General features: G+C 38.3%; 1 protein-coding gene across 1 annotated transcript in view; it reads left to right on the plus strand.

Moving 5' to 3' along the window:
- Positions 1–15,320, plus strand: part of LOC149771190 (uncharacterized) — a 188,140-nt gene that overhangs the window by 10,440 nt on the left and 162,380 nt on the right. The window contains exon 2 of the mRNA XM_089948755.1: positions 11,642–11,959. Coding sequence (XP_089804881.1) covers positions 11,642–11,959 — 318 coding nt within the window. The remainder of the gene's footprint in view (positions 1–11,641; positions 11,960–15,320) is intronic.

The following is a 15,320-nucleotide window of genomic DNA, read 5'->3' on the forward strand; positions in this document are numbered from 1 at the left end:
AGGACCGTCGATTCCCAATAACAATCCATGCTTAAAGTTTTTATCGAGAATAACATTTTTCTTACCGCCGCGCACTGGATCTCGTTTATCACGAATAATCCAAGTATCGTCGGGCATTTGTGCGATAAATTTTATTCCAAAGATAAATCGATCTTCGGAGTGTTCGGTTTTTATGTGCTCGATTATTTTCTTAGCTCGCTCCAGGTTCATCGTGGCATCGATGGAATTTGTTTTCCATGTCGACCAAGTGTGAACCGTTCCATCATCGAAGAACTCTTTCTTCGCTCGATCAACTTCAGGTATAATATATTCTGCCTCATCAAGATCAAATACATCCATGATTATATTTTAGACAAATGTTTAAATTATAATGAATCAATGCAAGTGGATATTAATCGGCTCAACAAAATTCTGTGACAAATCCTGCAGAGGCGATTATTGCGGCGCTCACATACACGCGATTCGACGCGGCAGTGAAGGACCACAGCGATGTTTAGTTTGTCAAGTTGGCACGCGAGGAAAAACTCGGTTGTGTTTGGCCTGCGGAGGAAAGAATTATCGGGAATTGCGGCGATATTATGAAAAAAGATCCTCGTCGATGATAACATGCGAGGAAGATTATATTAATCGATTCAAGGCAAATAACGATTTAGACAAATAGATTATCATATATGGATCTGAAATCAACGATTCCAAAATCAACAATTACATGCGAGTTTAAATCTCATCCAACGATCGAGGGATACGAATCATCATCGGATGGCGTTGTCAGAAATACCAGAACAAAGTATCAAGTCGGCAAGATTAATAATTCGGGATATCTTATTTTTACTTTCGGTCCAGCAAAGAGAAAAATTGCGTATTTCAATCACAGGTTCGTATACGAATGTCACAACGGACCAATAGAAATCGGTCTAGTTATCGATCATATCGATGGAAATAAACTCAATAACAAACTTTCCAATCTACGCGCGGTGACACAGAGTGAAAATTGCAGATCCGGCAATACCGGCGGACAGCGAATAGCTAAGGCGGTCAAGTCGATAAATTGAGAAACAAGCGAGGAACTTGTATTTGAGTCGATGAGTATCGCTGCAAGATACTTCGGTATTAATATAGTCTCGGTGTGGCGAGTGGCAGAAAAAATTCAAAATGCAACATTCTCATATCTATTTGGCGAGTGGATCGAGTTTTACTATATTCCGATAATTTCAGATTCAGAAAGTGAAATCGAAGATTTCTAAAAATTAATTGAATATTATAAAAATTATATAATGAACGAGGATAATATAAACAACATCATCGAAGCCATCGAAGATTTAAAAAAGAAAAATATAAATTTATCCTCAGATTTGGACACAGGTAAAATCCGGTCCGAATTTGAGACAATTGTTCAGGGAAAGCTCGAATACAGATACACGCTACCGTCAGAATATAAATTCATAAAGAAAATCCAAATTGCGATGTATCAATCACTTGCGACAGTCAGCGATGATCAAATCGAGAATTTCGTTAAATTATCGACGCTGGTAGAAAAAGTTAGGTCGAGTTTATCAGACGAATACGAGTCAAGAAAAATTACAAGCTCACGTGTCAGGCAGCTAAAAAAGCTGGTCGATGAAAGCAGAATCGAAGATTCTTGAATTAGCGTCAAAGATTCTTAAGATTCTCAAAATTAGCGTCAAAGATTCTGAAGATTTTATCACAAAAAAAACCAAAAATTTCTGATTTTTATTATTTTTTTAAATATTTTACTGAAATTGCACAATTTTCTTATTTCTGACTACCATTTACCCCAGCAGATTTGCTAAATTATATAAATTACTCAATTTGACGGGTATTTACCCCAGCAGATTCACGAAATTATATAAATTACTCGATTTGACGGGTATTTACCCCATCAAAAACATAAAATTACACAAATTTCTTAATTTCTCTGATTTTTATTAATTTTTTTTTATTATTTACCAAAATAATTTATTTATTGAAATTGTGCAATTTTCTTAATTTTGACGGGTATTTACCCCATCAAAAACATAAAATTATATAAATTACTCAATTTGACGGGTATTTACCCCAGCAGATTTACGAAATTATATAAATTGCACAATTTGACGGGTATTTACCCCATCAAAATTAAAAAAATCTACTAATTTTGAAAATTTCCTTGGGTTTTATTATTTTTTTTGGCCATTTTTCTTTGGCGGAAAGATCAAAAATCTTCGATTTTCACGATCTTACCAGCAAATTGATACTCAGTGTTTCTCCGCGTATATCAAGCAAATGTCCATTTTGATCCGTCAGTTTGAAATTTATCTTCGATAATAATCGATTGTGACATCGCAGATAAAACGGATTTACTGGCTCTTTTATTATCAAAAAACCCGGAGAGGCGCTAGGTGAAAACGAATATAAGATAAATCCCTGCTGTGCCTGCTCTGACACAGACGAATCCACGTTGTAGCTACCTTCGACGACATCCGCGTGAAGATAAATCGCGATAACTTCCGTTATGTTAACGATACCTGGCGAGATATGCCGCCCTTGCCCGGCAGATCATTATTGTGTTTGAGAATCGATTCTGATTGTATTTTTTTAGTCCACGCGGCATGTAATTTCGGAAATAAATCATCGATGGTATCAGTGACGGATTTTCTCATTTTATCAACATCATAATCGGGAAATTTGAAATTTGGTAGCGTTTCCTCGGTTAATCCAAATACTCTCATGAATTTTTGTTTTTCTCCTGAATTTCTGATCAACTCGAATTTGCTAATAGGAAGAACATAATCGGCAATTGATATATCGTCGATTATCGCCCGAATGAACATACCATGATAATATTCAACATCATTCGCGAGTTGATTTAAAATCTTTACGCGTTCAATAATTTCGCTACATGAACCTGATTTATTTAAGATGCATTCATGAAAGGATTCCCGCAATAAATTTAATTGTAATTTATGTTCTTGAATAAATTCGTCGAGGGTTTTTCTTAACAAGATACCGTCTATGGGGAATATTGTCCTGTTAATGTTGGTAGCGTCGAAGATTTTCACACTGGGGGGAATTTTAGGAAGAGGCAACCACGAGAGAATTCTTTCGTCCCTAAAAGTAAAAGCGAACACCACCAGGTTAAATTTGTGGTTATTCATGAGGTTGATGGCGCTGTGGATCAGAGGCTTGTGTTTGATATCTCCGTACCATCCTTCGTCGGTGGTAAAATCTGATTTTTTTGGCTCCGGTAGCTCTGGAGGAGCTTCTTCGTGCCAACCTGGAATAATAAAATCTGGTTTTTCTGGTTTTGCCAGAGGTGCGATTTCGGGCCAACCTAGAACTGTCCTAATCGATGACTGGTAAATATCAACGATATATGCCGATTTTACCTCGATTATCGACGACAGCGTTGGATCGTGCGAGGATATTTTTATTCCTGGAGTAGCATCGCCAGTTATATTCGATATTCTACTGGTAAGTTCCTTATCTAGTTGCTCAATTTCGTAACTGCCTGTTGGTATGCCAACGACGATCCAATCGGGAGTTCCATCGGGGCGGTTTTTATTGGCAAAAACAAGCGAATTATTCGACGATAATCTACCAAATGATTTCAATCTAACATTGGGCCAGCTATTATAGACGCGTAATTGTGACAGCGCAATTTCTTTAACGCTAATTGGTATTGGAAAATCGATACTAAATTCTGGCCTGGTTGAACTTGCCGATATCAGTGTCGTTATCGGCGGTGTCGTGTTTGTCACGATTTGAGTTAGTTCGGACATTATTGATATTCATTTGTTCAATCTCGGAGTAGATATTTACCATCACAGAAAATTCTAGATCGGATATAACGCCGTCGTTGAGACTCTCAGAAAGCAACGACGATAATTTTGAATACGCCTCGTTGACCTGGGATAATTTACTCGTGTATAGGGACAATTTCTCGTTTGTGCACGAGGATATTTTTTTCACGATGATATTGAGAACACCAGCGATTGTCGTTGTCGATGAGATTATTATCGTTGCTGCGATCGGCGCGATTGTTGTTACCGCGGATAAGATTATACCTGCGCCGGCGATTATTGCACTTACCGCGTACACAGCAACATCGATGGCAACTAATCTACGCTGATATTTTCTTATTTTTACCTGATACTCGTCAAGGAGTTTTTTTAGCGAATCCTGCCATGACCGCGCCTGATTGTATCGGTAGTCCGATGCAGTCATTTTATTAGTTAATTATCTCAACAATTATCCAGTCGGTTTACCTATCTCAACAACTACAGTTGATTCGGATTGATCATTTTCATATATTGTCGATAAAAATTCAAAAATTGCAAGACAATGCACTGATCCTGTGGTGGTTCTATCTGGTGGTTCTAGAACGAATTCTGTGTTGCTATTTTCTTTTAGCAAAATAATAAAAAATCCAGGGTAAAATTCATGGATCATTTTATTATCTTGTCTTAGTTGTACTTTAAATTTTAATCTAGCGATAAAATATATTCGATATATGCCAGTAATTGGCGCGGTGAAGCCAAATGTGTCATTATCGGGTGCCCATAGATAATTACGCACATTTACCACAAATGGTACATGGCAGGAAAGATTTTTTGTTTCTACCTCCTCTGGTATCGAAATACGCGCTAATCTTCCAAGATTCATTGATGATATTTTTGTGTTAATATTGCTAATTTTTGTAGATGCGTTGAGAAGTTTCGTGTTTAAATCTCGAATTTCTCCGCCGTACACTGATGTATCGAATTTTTGACGCGCCAATTCACGTACCACGCTAATTTCCTCGTTGATTTTAGTAATATCCTCGTTGATTTTTTTCGTTTTCTCGCTGAGATCATCGTATGATGTTTTATCGCTTTTCTGACTCATTACGATATTTATTTCGGTAATATTGGCGAGAATATTAGTAATATCCTCGTTGATTTTTCTTACTTTATCGCTAAGATCGTCATGCGATGCTTGATCGGCTTTTTTCTTTGCAAGCTCGTTTGCGGCAGAGGAAGTATCGCTGGATGTTTTTATATCTTCCTCGATTTTTTTACTAAATTTAGTTAAGGTATCGTCGAGTTTTTTAAGATCGTTATTTAGCCTGTTAAGTCTCTTTGTCAATCTGTCCTGAAGATCGTCGTATAATGTTTTATCGGCCTTCAGAAGCAACGTTGCTGATAACTCGTTGTCCTTTTTTTCCACATCCGCGATATTAGCCTTCAGGGGTAACTTCGCTATAATATCGGCGATATCAGCGATGGATTTTGATACCGAATCTGACAGGCTAGTAAATTGATTAATGCGATCGTTATATTCGTCTCGCTTGATTATATCAGTTATTTTGACGTTGCTTGTTTGTAATCTCCCTTCGCGGCTCTGAAAAATAGCAACTTCGCCAGGATCCACTTCTGACAATGACAGAAGATTATTAATATCATCCCTGGTTGCGAACTTTGATAGATCGACGTCAGCTACTTCCTTCTTCCTGTACAGGAATCTCCCGTAAATATCAACCATGATATTTGTCTACGGCGTATTTAAATACGATCTTATGATACGGACTGGATGATTTTGAAATCGCATCGAGAACGTTAATTGATTCTGGACCGCATATCGGTGGATCCGTTAATGTCTGCGTCGGAAGTGTCGAATACCAAATCGGAATATTTAACTTTGACACGTAATTGATAAATTCTTTTGGTGGAGCTAGTCCGTACGAGTCAAAATAAACAACTTCGCGAGGATTAATCGCGTAGGCGACCCAGTGTGTGCCAGGGCCGGTATTTGAATCGAGATTTATTATTCCTGTCTCGGTGGAATTTGGTTTTTCTGGTAGTTGATCCCGCATAAATACGCCTCTGAAAAATTTTATTTTTTTATTTTTTGCTTCGTTGAATAAATCTAAATTTGAATAGGGCGTGCTAATCTTAGGCCGGATCCGTACGGGGGGCGTCTTAGATAAAGGCCGCTTCCCTTTTTTTTACCATATCGCCCTCCCATTACTTTGTGTACTAGTTTGTCGCCTACAGCTCCGGCCGCACCTAATCCTATCGCTTTTGCAATTGCCGGAAGAGCCCCGGATAATAATCCAGGAATAGCAGCTAGGAAAGGGAAAATTCCGCCCGTTTTGACCATGTCTCTGATGGCACCTATACTAAGATTCACATGAACGCCGGAATTCGCTGATTTGGCTTTGGTGAAACGTTCACGTTGATTTTTAGTTAGCGACAGTTTGTTAGGACCGCCCTGAATTTGATCATTTTTCAGGGTTAATTTCACACCGCATCGCTTTGCTGTTGCTGTTTGGAGTTTTTTCATCTGACCCGGGGTCAGAGTTACGCTGACGTGTTCGTATGGCATATTAATAATCGTTTAATCTAAATTTAGAAAATCTAGGTTTTGTTACATTTTCTCGACAGGAGCGTCGATGACTCTCATTCTGCCGCTGATTCCTTCCAAGATCATTGTTCTATCGCTGAGAATCACCGCGATTGCTTTATATAAATTATTTCCCGTGTGAATTCTGGCTTTGAAATGGATATCAACAACAGATTGTTTTACCAGATCGAGATGCTCCAGGGAAAAGTAATAGATAGGATAGCGAGTATTAAAATCCAACTGTGATATTTGCAATCCAGTATCGATATTTTGATCACGACCCATGAAACTTAACAAGCGATGATATGCGCGGGCCGTCGAATAATTGGCAAAATCAATCGATATTTCCTCGGATGGTTCTTGTTGGCCATTTACTCTCAGAGACACATTCGTTGCGTGTATACTATCAAATATCATGTGGCTGTACATTTGATGATACCTTCGCGTGTGCAAAAAAGCGATAAAGATATGCCTAGGTGCAGAGGTACCTTGCTGCGATGCAATACGCCAGGTAAAATCACCATCAATATCGGTATTTGTGGAATCTGTTGTTGTTGTCAGCCATGACATGACAGATTTACCGCCTTGGTTCATAAATGACAATAATTTTTCTTCTTCGATTATTGATGGGGTTATCGCTGGCATCCACAAGGTAAATTTGAGTAATTTTACCTGGCCGCCATTATTCGCGGCATCATTGGCATGTGGCAAATTAGTAGCGGGATCAATAGTACCTTGTCGCCAGATAGCATCATCGCTATTTCCTTTTCTGACAAACGTTACGGTATGTTTCGCTCCATAGATAATTTTCCAGAAATGCCTACAAAATCCGAATATATGGGATAACGGAATAGCACAAGAGAATCTTCTGCGACCTCCTTCTAGCATAAGTTTTCGCGTGGCAAATCCGAGATTATAATCAGGATTAGTATTAATAATCATATCTTCGACGTCAGCGTCAGCATTATTAGCGTGATTTCTTGGTCTCCTGACGGTATACTGGTTATGATCAGCGTTATTAGAATTATCTTTGGCGAACATCATACTAGGGCCAGCTGATCTAGTAAAATCATCCGAGTATCTAGCTAGGCCTATTATCGTTGTTGCTAAGTCAACATCATTAGTAATTGACTCAATCTCTCTTCCGTCGATCATGTAAGTGGCGTTTTTGAATAATGCCATAATGCCGTTGTTAACAAATCCGACCCTAAAATCTGCTGCATAGGCGGTATTATCCGTTTTAATAACTTCCCCGGTAACTTCAATATACGCCTCAGATGGAAGAAAATATCTTGTTGTATCGTGAACTTGAATTTCCAAGCGATTATTTGTATTTGGTTCAACTGCGTCTTATGAGAAATACTGGAAATCACGCACGGATGTGTCTCTACCTACAGGCTCGTCCATGTCGAACACTTCGTTTGACACTTGTGCGAACATTTATTATTAAGAATTTCATCTAAAACGAAGACCGCTACCCAAAATAAAACTTGTATTTGCAACTTCCTGTACTAGATCATTTATTTTTTTATTTGCTGCGTCGTTTATAACTTTACTGATTTCGGGGGGCATTTCTCTGGTGCTAGGTAATTTGACAGGCTGCTTTTTTTTACGCACCAAATTTGATATTTTACCTTTGACAAAATCGAAGCCTTTAGTTGCCAAATTACCAATACCAGAAATAACAGTCTCGCCGATCTTTCCTATTGCTTTTGATGCAATTTGCTTAGCTGCGGGTCCTATTTTAGGGACTACCCGCGTGACGAGACTTTTAACGATGTCGCCGAGTCCGTTACCGTGGATATATTTGTATACAGGCAATCGAGAGTTAACTATGCGGACCTGTCTAGGTCTGCGTTGATGTTTGTGAACAATCATGTTATTTCAATTGTGTTGTTTTAATCGATGAGTTCATCGACGAGTTCCTTGTAAATGTAGGAGTCGATGACACCGCCGCGGAATAATCGCCGACAAATATCTGAGGCCTCGTTGATTATTTCACGAGAGTTATTTCCGGCTCGTTTTCCTCCGATTAATATTTCGCGGCGAGACACGTCGTTGACAACGCTGTCAGGGCAAATGGTATATCCTTCTCCTGTCTTTGGTTCTGGACTACTTCCTCACCCTGACAATATATCTTGCCCTTCTTCTTCTTTTTCTTCTTCTTCTTTTTGTTTTACTTTTCCCATAAAATTTTGGTAACCCGGGTCATCAAGATTAATGGATTGTTTCTTTGAAGCAAAATATACCACGGGAGCCCAATTTTCTTTAGTAAATTTATCAGCACGCCCAGATTTCAAATATTTGCTTCTTTCATCGAAGCCAAGTCTGGCAATGTTGATTAAATTATCCTCGTCTTTGTTGAAATAATCGATGGAGCTTTCTTCGAAATGTGTGTGAGGAACTTTTCCTGTAATTTCTGGCTTTCGGTTCTGCGGAAAGGGATGCAGAAGGTTCATCGATGGATTTTATTTGTGGTATTTTCTCTGTTTTCAAAGATTGTGGCGTCACCGAAGATTTAGGTTTTCCTTTCCCCTCCCGAGGTTGACTCGTATTATACACAAATCTATCCTGTGCAGATTTGTAAAATCGATAAAAAATCTGGTCACCCCCAGCTATCCTGGGTAAATTAGCTCTAGCTCGGTATATATTCCTGTACCAAAGATCTCGCGATTTAATTTTTTTAAATCCATCCTTCGTTAAAAATTTCGCCCTAACGCTAAAAGAATCTTCAGCAAATGCACCAAGTTCATCAATATTTTCACCAGATAATTTAAATTGTTTTTCCATCGTATTCCAACCATCATCAGTAAACTTATCTTTTATTATTTCCCAAGGTTCTCTATCGCTTTTCTCATCTTCTTCTTCTTCTTCTTGCTGTGGTTGTTCTTGAGGCAATTGTGCTTGTTCTTGTGCTTGTTTCAATTGTTCTTCTAGCCTTTGTGTTTGTGCTTGTACGTGTGCTCGTATTTGTGCTTTTCTCAATTTTTCTTGTAGATTTTTTGTTTGTGCTCGTACTCGTTCTTGTGTTTGTCCTTGGTGAATTTGCTCAAGTTGACCTGGCACTACTCGAGTGTGTTCCTCAATATCTTTTACCATGGGAACAATTCCGCGCTTCCTGAGTTCCTTATCGTCTTTTTTCTCACCATATGCGACTCTCTCGACTGTTTCGGTGACTGGCTTTAGCCACTTCGACGATATCTCGGTAATTCCGTATTGCGTATCTTCGTAATCACGAACATTTTTCTTATATAATTGTTTTGCTGGAATAAGCTTCTTTAGTGACGCTAATTGTTCTCGCGCTAATCTGGCAGAATGAGGCTCTCCAACTGTGCTGGTTTTCCGACTCATATTATTTTCAAGTATATTATTTTAATGTGACGTAAAATTGGCCAAAGCAGCCCAACCATGCAACAAAAAAATTAACACAAAAATACTATCCCAAATTCTTCTTTTTCCTGTCCTGGACGCTATATTTACTAACACACCGGCGCGACCACCCGATGCATCCGGTCTGAAATGCACGAAAATTAGCTTCCGTAGAAGGCGTTATTTCTGCTTTCTGAGGCTTCTACGGAGAAAGTTCTCGTAGGAAGGTTTATTTAGTCTGGAACGGAAGGTCTGTACAACTTCCTGCTGCTATGGGGTCAATTTTATAGAACTGGTCAACTATGTGCGCTTATTAGTGACTTTCTTTGGTTTTTAGTTTTTTTGTTTTTTTGTTTTGTTTTTTTAATGAAACTTTGTTCTATAATTTGAACATGCTTTAGTTATGAGATTAACTCTGATAATTAGCAGTTACTGAAATTATTGGATTTATAAACTTGGATGAGAAATTTTTCTTTCATTTGAGCAAAAATTGTACACAATCCATTGAAGATACACAGAGGAAACATACCAGCAGAGTCAGTAATAATAAAATTAAGACAAATCAGCTTTTTAATCAGCTTTTTTTAAAAACTAAGTTCAGCAAAACTTGGCACTTTTCCTCAAGAAATTGGTGAAATTGCTGTTCTCATGAACCATGCTATGATCTTATTATATCCGAATTCATGTCTCTTCCCCAAATTGATAATTAATTTTGTGCATGTTAGTTTTCTTACTTTAAAAAAAACATTTTTTTTTTCATGAATGAACAAATATTTTAAAAAAATCTGCAACCACGCCACAATCATGTTATATTCGAATTCATATGTGATCTCTTCCCCAAAATGATAATAAACTTTCATGCATTATTTCTTGTACTTTGAAAAATTATTTTTTATTGTATATGAAAAAATATATAACATTTTAGGAGCCATGACACAGTTGTGTTACATTGGGAATCATATTATAATGGAGCATGCTGTAGTGGGGTCACACTGCAGTTGTAAGCGATAGGTGGCAAATACTGCTTGTTGGTGTTATAGTTGTTTTTATCATGCTTTCAATGAAATCCAGATGGCTGATCATTAGAGATGGTTACCTTATGTTTCCAGCACACGTGTAAAAATAAATCATATGAGATGTTACCAAATATCACCTAGTCACAATGAAATCAGTGACACGTATTAAATAATCTTTCTTTGACAAACCGACTTTTGAGAGCTGGCTAGCTTGGATAGTTTCAGAGACTACTCAAACTGCCCATGGCTTGGCTAGGCATTAAATACAATATACTTGTCCTGGAAAATAAAATTTGACATAAATTAATGGATTGATACATGAATGCAAATGCATTCATTTTAGTAATAGAAGCAGGCAGTACATGTATGTGCAAAATAATGTAGCTGATATATGTACTGTTGTATGCAGATGATTACATCTATGTGTGGACTTTTGTGAAAGCTTGTTGGTGTTATTGTGCAAAAACCACTTGACACTGACAGTTGAAATTTGAAATCTTACATTGGCAGTTGAAATTTGACACTTGGCATTGACAGTTAAAAGCTAGCACTTGAAATTGACATTTGAAATTTTACACTTGACATTGACAGTTGGAATTTGACACTTGGCATTGACAGTTAAAAGCTAGCACTTGACATTGACAGTTGGAATTTGACACTTTACATTGACATATGGAATTTGAGACTTTAATATGACAGTTGAAATTTCATAGGTATGTTGGTTTGCATATTTAGATGACCTGATTTTATTTTTATATACTATAACATATATATTTTATGGCTATAATTGGGGCATGCCAAATGGGCATACATGTTTTACAAACATATAGTTAAAAGTTGTTTTATATGCATTACCTATAGTATTCTTTTCCTAGGGACGTTTCCCATCCATCATCCATCAAAACGTGCTGTTATTTGTCAGAAATGTCCAGAAGGATATTATCAGCCTCAAGACATCTTGTCCAATAATACTCCCATTTGTAAACGAAAGTTTGATTGTGACATTAAAGCCCACAAGATAGAGTGTCCTGTTGACTCTGAAAAGGAGAACACTCAAGACACATTGTGCAGATGTGATGTAAAGAACGGATATATTTACAGTCATCTAGAGAGGACAGACACATGTTTTATAGGGAGCTCTGCAAGGTGCTTTAAGTCTCAATGTGAGGATGGACAAGAAAGATTAATACTTAGTAAGTATTTTTAGCTCAGGTAGATTGATGCTTATGCTGTGGCCTGTGTCCATTCATCATCAACTGTTTGACATCTGTCTGTTGGAATATAATTGTGGACACATGAACTCGAACAAATACAAATTGATTTTTTATCAAATTTGAACTCCAAGTTTATTTTATCAGTGTCTTGAAGAGTTTAATAACCAGCCCATATTGTCCTTGGGATCAAGGTCAGAGTTTAATTTCAGTCACTTCAGTAGGCGCACTTGCACCACATATGCAACAAATATAAGTGATCTTGACCTGATTTGGTATTTCATCTCATCCGTGTCGCATCATTGTGATGTTGAGGTCTTGCTGATCCACAGTAAGATCTGGCCATTACAGTACTGCTGACATGTACAGAACCCCATGCAATGCAGTGGTGGTGGAGAGAGTGCGGAGAGGATTAAGAAAAAAGACCCATCTCCATGCATCTAAATGGATTTGTCATGGTGGTATGCGGAGAATTGCTCTGCACATCATGCTTTCTCGTGGCATAGTTGAGGATGACCACTACGGAGTGGACGTCATCATCATCATCATCAGTCTCATGACCTAGTGTGGTCGTCGAGGCACTATGCTGCTGAACATCTGACAAGTTCCCTCCACTTGTCTCGATCATGTGCCAATGCTGTGTCTCCACAAAACTTTTCCTGGTCCATTCTGTGATGTTGTCAGTCCACTTTTTTCTCTGTCTACCTCTCCTTCTGCCACCCTGGCCGCTGCCCTGCAGGACTGTTGTGGATAGACTGTTGCCTCTAGTGACATGGCCATACCATTTCAGCTTTCTCTTTTTGACGGTGGTGAGGAGGTCTTCATATCGGCCTACTTCGTGCCTGATGGTGTTACTCACTTCTTCATTTGTGATGTGGTCCATGTAAGAGATGCCAAGGATGGTTCTGTAGCATCTCATTTCTAGTGACTGGATTCTTTGTTGTAATTCTGCTGTCAGGGTTACAGGCCTCACATGAGTACAGAAAGACTGAGATGACTAGAGCTCACAATAGTCTGATTTTAGTTTTCATACAGATATTCTTGTCTCTCCCGATGGGTCTTAGCTTTGACATAGCTGCCATTGGTTGTGCTGCTCTTGACAAAATTTCTGCTCTTGATCCCTCTTCGGTGATTATGGAACCAAAATATTTGAACTGGCTCACTGTTTCCAGTTCATGTCCTCTGACTTTAATCTTGGCTGAGATTTATTTGCCACTATTTGTCATCAGCTTTGTCTTCTCAGCGCTTATCTCCATGTCAAATCTGGAAGATGTTTCATCCAGGTTCTTCACTAAGGTGGCAAGCTCGTCTTCACTGCCTGCCAACCCATCAATGTCGTCTGCAGAGTGGAGGTTGGTGATGTTACGCCCTCCAATGCTGACTGTCCCACAGTGGTTTTCCATGGCTTCATTCATGTTGCGCTCTAAGTAGATGTTGAAAAGCATGGGTGACAGGAGACAGCCTTGATGCACTCCCACTGTTGTCTGGAACCAGTCCCCCACAGAACCTTGGGCAATTACTGCACTGGTAGCCTTGGCGTACAGCTCCTTGATGGTATTGGTTAACTTTTGACCCATGTTATACTTCTTCATTTTGGCCCACAATGCCTCATGCCACACTCTGTCAAAGGCCTTTTTGAAATCTATGAATACATGATAGATGTCTTGTTGTTGTTGCGAGTACTTTTCACACAGAACCTTGAGATTGAATATTTGTTCTGTTGTGCTTCTTCCACTCCGGAACCCGGCCTGTTCTTCAGTGATTATTTCTTCAGCTTGTGGTTTCAGTCTGTTCAAGATGGTCTTCAGCATTACCTTACTAGCATGGCTCATCAAACTGATAGTTCTGTAATTTTGGCACAGCTGGAAATTGCCTATTTTGGGGAGTGTTATAATCAGTGACTGGGTCCACTGTGTTGGCCATTCACCTGTCTGCCAGATCTTGTCGCAGATTTTTGTTAGTAGCTCTTTCACTGATTTCCCCCCATTTTTGATAAGTTCAGCTGGGATGTTGTCTACTCTAACTGCCTTCCCATTCTTCGTGGTCTCTATCAAATGGGCATGGCTTACTGTGTATGACACCTGTAAGCATGCTCTTGAAAGGTTGAGACAGATGGAGAGATGCCAATTTACCTTCTTCATTATAAGATGATTATACACATTTCCTAGTTCTAATGTAGACTGTGTAATAAATATAATGCCAAATAAAAGTTTAGATAATGTTAACATAGTCATAATGCCTCAGAAACTGTACTACTGTACTTCTTCATTTACAAAAGGCTGACTAATACCTTTTGCAACAAGTTTATGCATTTATTTTATTGAAAAGAAATCTTAACAAACTTTTGCACTTTGTTGATATTCTGAATGGTACAAAGTTATGCTACTGTTTGAACATGAAAAGTAATCCTTTGAGGTATGTACATTTATATTCCTGATAGCTGGTTCTGTTAATAAAAAAAACTCACTGAATTTGCACTTAAATGCAAAGCATATGTGTAGTAGTCCTTAAAAAGTAATGATCCAGTATCGATGCTGAATATACATGTACACAGCTACAAACTTTAGTTCAATTCTGACTGCATTTATACTGTATGGGACTGGTCAGTTCATTTATGGTTCTTTTCAGCTGATGCATGTATTATTTCTATCATGCATCACATGATAAAAACATTTCAAATAATACACCCTTTGGAAACTAAAATGGTCTCCCTAATAAAGAATTAGCTTGAGCAGATGATCTACATAGATAAAGATAGTGACCATTGAAAACACTGATAAAGATAGTGACCATTGTAAACACCGTGATAAAGATAGTGACCATTGTAAACACCGTGATAAAGATAGCGACCATTGTAAACACCGTGATAAAGATAGTGACCATTGTAAACACTGTGATAAAGATAGTGACCATTGTAAACACCATGATAAAGAGAGTGACCATTATAAATACTGTGATAAAACTAGCATCAGAAGACAGTGTCATTTTCAGCATGGAAATGGCGCATTTCTAACATGAAGTCATCTGACTTGGGTCATTGTAGCTTACAGCTCAAATTATGGTTCCATCATTAACAGCAGAAGTTTGGTAATTGTTTCTAATTAATCTAAACTAATTGTTTTGTTGAAATGAATAATAATTTGGAAATTGCCAAATCTTTGATGCCATATTACCAGAGGAAATTTTTGTTCTTGGGCAAGGCCATATTAAGGATGGCGGCATGGGTGGGTGGGTGGGGGCACGTGTCCTTCCTCGCCCCCCCCCCCATGTACCTTTTCATAGTACTACCAGTTGTGAAGAAAACCTGTTCCAAAAGCAACACCAAAACTTGGAATTAAGCAAA

This window comes from Sinohyriopsis cumingii, unplaced genomic scaffold (assembly GCF_028554795.1).
Source record: "Sinohyriopsis cumingii isolate HCF-2022 unplaced genomic scaffold, ASM2855479v2 utg002073l, whole genome shotgun sequence".
NCBI lineage: Eukaryota > Metazoa > Mollusca > Bivalvia > Unionida > Unionidae > Sinohyriopsis > Sinohyriopsis cumingii.